The 4,849-nt window shown below is 49.2% G+C and overlaps 1 protein-coding gene across 1 annotated transcript; it reads right to left on the bottom strand.

Moving 5' to 3' along the window:
* Positions 1-1,060: 1,060 nt before the first annotated feature.
* On the bottom strand, positions 1,061-4,830 carry LOC135980419 (uncharacterized). The gene is made up of 2 exons (XM_065580417.1): positions 2,610-4,830; positions 1,061-1,741 (listed from the first exon to the last, which is right to left on the bottom strand). The coding sequence occupies exons 1-2, from the start codon at positions 3,145-3,147 to the stop codon at positions 1,239-1,241; spliced, it is 1,041 nt and encodes a 346-aa protein (XP_065436489.1). The 5' UTR covers positions 3,148-4,830; the 3' UTR covers positions 1,061-1,238.
* Positions 4,831-4,849: the final 19 nt, after the last annotated feature.

Raw genomic sequence — 4,849 nt, 5'->3', positions numbered from 1 at the left:
GCGAAACTTTCGCATGCGTAAGGGCACTTTCATGGAACTTTGTGACTTGCTTTCCCCTGCCCTGAAACGCCAGAATACCAAGATGAGAGCAGCCCTCACAGTTGAGAAGCGAGTGGCGATAGCCCTGTGGAAGCTTGCAACGCCAGATAGCTACCGATCAGTCGGGAATCAATTTGGAGTGGGCAAATCTACGGTGGGGGCTGCTGTGATCCAAGTTTCCAGGGCAATGAAAGACCTGGTGATATCAAGGGTAGTGACTCTGGGCAACGTGCAGGCAATAGTGGATGGTTTTGCTGAAATGGGATTCCCAAACTGTGGTGGGGCCATAGACGGAACCCATATCCCTATCTTGGCACCGGAGCACCAAGCCACCGAGTACATAAACCGCAAGGGGTACTTTTCAATGCTGCTGCAAGCCCTGGTGGATCACAAGGGACGTTTCACCAACATCAACGTGGGATGGCCGGGAAAGGTACATGATGCTCGCGTCTTCAGGCACTCTGGTCTGTTTCGAAAGCTGGAGGAAGGGACTTTCTTCCTGGACCAGAAAGTAACCATTGGGGATGTTGAAATGCCTATCGTGATCCTTGGGGACCCAGCCTACCCCTTAATGCCATGGCTCATGAAGCCGTACACAGGCAGCCTGGACAGGAGTCAGGACCTGTTCAACTATAGGCTGAGCAAGTGCCGAATGGTGGTGGAATGTGCATTTGGACGTTTAAAAGCGCGCTGGCGCAGCTTACTGACTCGCTCAGAACTCAGCGAAAAGAATATCCCCATTGTTATTGCTGCTTGCTGTGCGCTCCACAATATCTGTGAGAGTAAGGGGGAGACATTTATGGCGGGGTGGGAGGTTGAGGCAACTCGCCTGGCCACTGATTACGCGCAGCCAGACACCAGGGCGGTTAGAGGAGCACAGCAGGGCGCGGTGCGCATCAGAGAAGCTTTGAAAACGAGTTTTGTGACTGGCCAGGCTACGGTGTGAAACTTCTGTTTGTTTCTCCTTGATGAACCCTCCAAGCCCCCCCCGACCCGGTTCACTCTACTTCCCTGTAAACCAACCACCCCACCCTCCCCTCCCCACTTCGAGCACCGCTTGCAGAGGCAATAAAGTCATTGTTTTTTCACATTCATGCATTCTTTATTAATTCCTCACACAAGTAGGGGGATAATTGCCAAGGTAGCCTGGGATGGGTGGGGGAGGAGGGATGGAAAAGGACACACTGCATTTTAAAACTTTAACTCTTATTGAAGGCCAGCCTTCTGATGCTTGGGCAATCACCTGGGGTGGAGTGACTGGGTGGCCGGAGGCCCCCCCACCGTGTTCTTGGGCGTCTGGGTGAGGAGGCTATGGAACTTGGGGAGGAGGGCTGTTGGTTACACAGGGGCTGTAGCGGCGGTCTCTGCTCCTGCTGCCTTTCCTGCAGCTCAACCATACGCTGGAGCATATCAGTTTGATGCTCCAGCAGACGGAGCATTGACTCTTGCCGTTTGTCTGCAAGCTGACGCCACCTATCATCTTCAGCCCACCACTTGCTCTTTTCATCCCGCCATTCAGCCCGCCACCTCTCCTCTCGTTCATATTGTGCTTTTCTCATGTCCGACATTGACTGCCTCCACGCATTCTGCTGTGCTCTATCAGCGTGGGAGGACATCTGGAGCTCCGTGAACATATCGTCCCGCGTCCTCCGTTTTCTCTTTCTAATGTTCACTAGCCTCTGCGAAGGAGAAACATTTGCAGCTGGTGGAGGAGAAGGGAGAGGTGGTTAAAAAAGACACATTTTAGAGAACAATGGGTACACTCTTTCGTTACAAGGTCGCATTTTTCCTCTGCCTGCCGGTTTGGTATGAGAGATCACTCACGCAGTGCCAGCCAACATATTTCGGCTTGCAGGCAGCCATGGTAAGCCACAGTCTTTTGGCTTTTTTAACCTTCTTAACATGTGGGAATGGTTTCAAACAGCAGCGCATTTCCCATATAAAGGATGAATTGGGTTGGCCATTTAAAATGGGTTTTCAATGTAAAAGGAGGGGCTGCGGTTTCCGGGTTAACATGCAGCACAAACCCAAGTAAACCACCCCCCCCCACACACACCCGATTCTCTGGGATGATCACTTCACCCCTTCCCCCACCGCGTGGTTAACAGCGGGGAACATTTCTGTTCAGAAGAGCAGGAACGGGCACCTCTGAATGTCCCCTTAATAAAATCACCCCATTTCAACCAGGTGACCGTGAATGATATCACTCTCCTGAGGATAACAAAGAGAGATAAGGAATGGATGTTGTCTGCATGCCAGCAAACACCGGGACCATACGCTGCCATGCTTTGTTATGCAATGATTCCAGACTACGTGCTACTGGCCTGGGTGGTAAAGTGTCCTACCATGGCAGACGGGATAAGGCAGCCCTCCCCAGAAACCTTTTGCAAAGGCTTTGGGAGTACATGAAGGAGAGCTTTCTGGAGATGTCCCTGGAGGATTTCCGCTCCATCCCCATACACGTTAACAGACTTTTCCAGTAGCTGTACTGGCCGCGATTGCCAGGGCAAATTAATCATTAAACACGCTTGCTTGTAAACCATGTGTAATATTTACAAAGGTACACTCACCAGAGGTCTCCTGTGTGCCCTGAGGGTCTTGGGTGAGTTCGGGGGTTACTGGTTCCAGGTCCAGGGTGACAAACATAACCTGGCTGTTGGGGAAACCGGTTTCTCCGCTTCCTTGCTGCTGTGAGCTACCTACAGTACCTCCATCCTCATCTTCCTCGTTCCCCGAACCCTCTTCCCTGTGTGTTTCTCCATTGACGGAGTCATAGCACACGGTTGGGGTAGTGGTGGCTGCACCCCCTAGAATGGCATGCAGCTCCGCGTAGAAGCGGCAAGTTTGCGGCTCTGCCCCGGACCTTCCATTTGCTTCTCTGGCTTTGTGGTAGGCTTGCCGTAGCTCCTTAATTTTCACGCGGCACTGCTGCGTGTCCCTGTTATGGCCCCGGTCCTTCATGGCCTTGGAGACCTTTACTAATACTTTGCCATTTCTTTTACTGCTACGGAGTTCAGCTAGCACTGATTCATCTCCCCATATGGCGAGTAGATCCCGTACCTCCCGTTCGGTCCATGCTGGAGCTCTTTTGCAATCCTGGGACTCCATCACGGTTACCTGTGCTGATGAGCTCTGCGTGGTTACCTGTGCTCTCCACGCTGGGCAAACAGGAAATGAAATTCAAACGTTTGCGGGTCTTTTCCTGTCTACCTGGTCAGTGCATCTGAGTTGAGAGTGCTGTCCAGAGCGATCACAATGAAGCACTGTGGGATAGCTCCCGGAGGCCAATAACGTCGAATTCCGTCCACACTACCCCAATTCCGACCTGCAAAGGCCGATTTTATCGCTAATCCCCTCGTCGAAGGTGGTGTAAAGAAACCGGTTTAAAGGGTTATATAAACACTTTTATACCAGCATAACTGCATCCATGCTTGGGGGGTTGGACCACTTTTGCTGTACCAGTATATTTAAAGTGATACAACTTTTGTGCATAGACAAGTGCCTTAAGGGAGTCTAATTAGTGTTAAGGGATTGCAAATCATCACTGAACATGGCCACGTAGCTTCTAGGTCTTAGACAAATTAGGGTTGTAGATGGCTGAATGAGGTTGCTTTTTAAGACAATAATACCAGGAGTTAGATCCCACCTTCCTGAATGGCCACAGATCCGTAAACGGTGGCCCCATGAGCTCATTCTCTGGAATCCAGATTTTGATTGGGTGTGCAAACTAGAAATATTTCCCCCCATGTCAGCATTCAGTACAAACAACTTGCCATTTACTGTGCCAGGAAACTACTAACTGCAGACATCTTGGCAACTCTGCCTTTCCTTTTAAAGTTATTAAACACCCAAATAAGATCCACCTCTGAAGTGGCTTTCCTAACAGCTTCAAGGGCCAAGATGCCTGCAGTACTTTAATACAACAGACAACAGTTCTTCAGCACCAACGGAGGCTTTTAGAACTGGTGCTTTTAAAACAGCTATCATCAATCAAGTGGATCCCTCTCACATTTATTAGGAATAGCACTAAAAAGAAAATTGGCTATTGCTTTTCCAAGTGCTTCCTAACAAACTCATTGTGATGCTGCTGCTTGGAGAGATTAATTTGCAACGGAGGCTGTTTTAATTATTTCTTTTGCATTTACTCCATCAGTGGCTCATTCTCACAGTGATTGATACCTTTGACTGCAGTTTTCCCTTCAAAGGAATGCAGAAATCAGCTGTGAAATCTATACCCAAGCTTGAGAAGAGGCTGGCCAGTTCACCACGGGTTTAAGCCAACACAGGGGAAGTGCAAGCTTTGGGTAACTACATAATAATACTTAGCTTTTTTATTCAGTAGTTTTCATCCACACATCTGAAGGGACCTCACAAAATAAAGGGTATTGTTACCTCAATTTTACAGTTGGAGAAACTGAATCATAGAGAGATTAGGTGACTTGTCCTAACGCACTAAGCAATCAGCAGCATACCTGGGACAAGAAGCTGGGTCTCCTGACAGCACTTCCACACTCCATACACTGGACAAGGCTGCCTTTCACACTGCCGCATTTATTAACAATTTACACTACAGTAGCACCTAAAGGCCCCAAATGAGATTGGAGCCCCATTGTGCTAGGCGCTGTACAAACACATGCTAAGAGATGCTTCATGATCCAAAGAGCTTAAAATCTGAGGAGCTCCATTCCAGCAATCAATAGCATGCAGGCTTGCTGAAATCAATGGGGCTCCGCATGGATCATCAGCTGTATGATGTGACCCTAAAAAGATGAAACAAAAAGGTAGAGAAGGGGATGCAACATACAGGCAG

Source organism: Chrysemys picta, unplaced genomic scaffold (genome assembly GCF_011386835.1).
Source record: "Chrysemys picta bellii isolate R12L10 unplaced genomic scaffold, ASM1138683v2 scaf3152, whole genome shotgun sequence".
Taxonomy (NCBI): domain Eukaryota; kingdom Metazoa; phylum Chordata; order Testudines; family Emydidae; genus Chrysemys; species Chrysemys picta.
The sequence above is the reverse complement of the archived record's forward strand: the minus strand, read 5'-3'. Positions and strand labels throughout refer to the sequence as shown.

Bases quoted from the DNA above. Each gene is read 5' to 3' on its own strand.
- LOC135980419 (XM_065580417.1), bottom strand. From the start codon at position 3,147: ATGGAGTCCCAGGATTGCAAAAGAGCTCCAGCATGGACCGAACGGGAG. The intron at 1,742-2,609 runs GTGAGTGTACCT...CTCCTCCACCAG, and splicing joins GGGCACACAGGAGACCTCTG to CTGCAAATGTTTCTCCTTCG.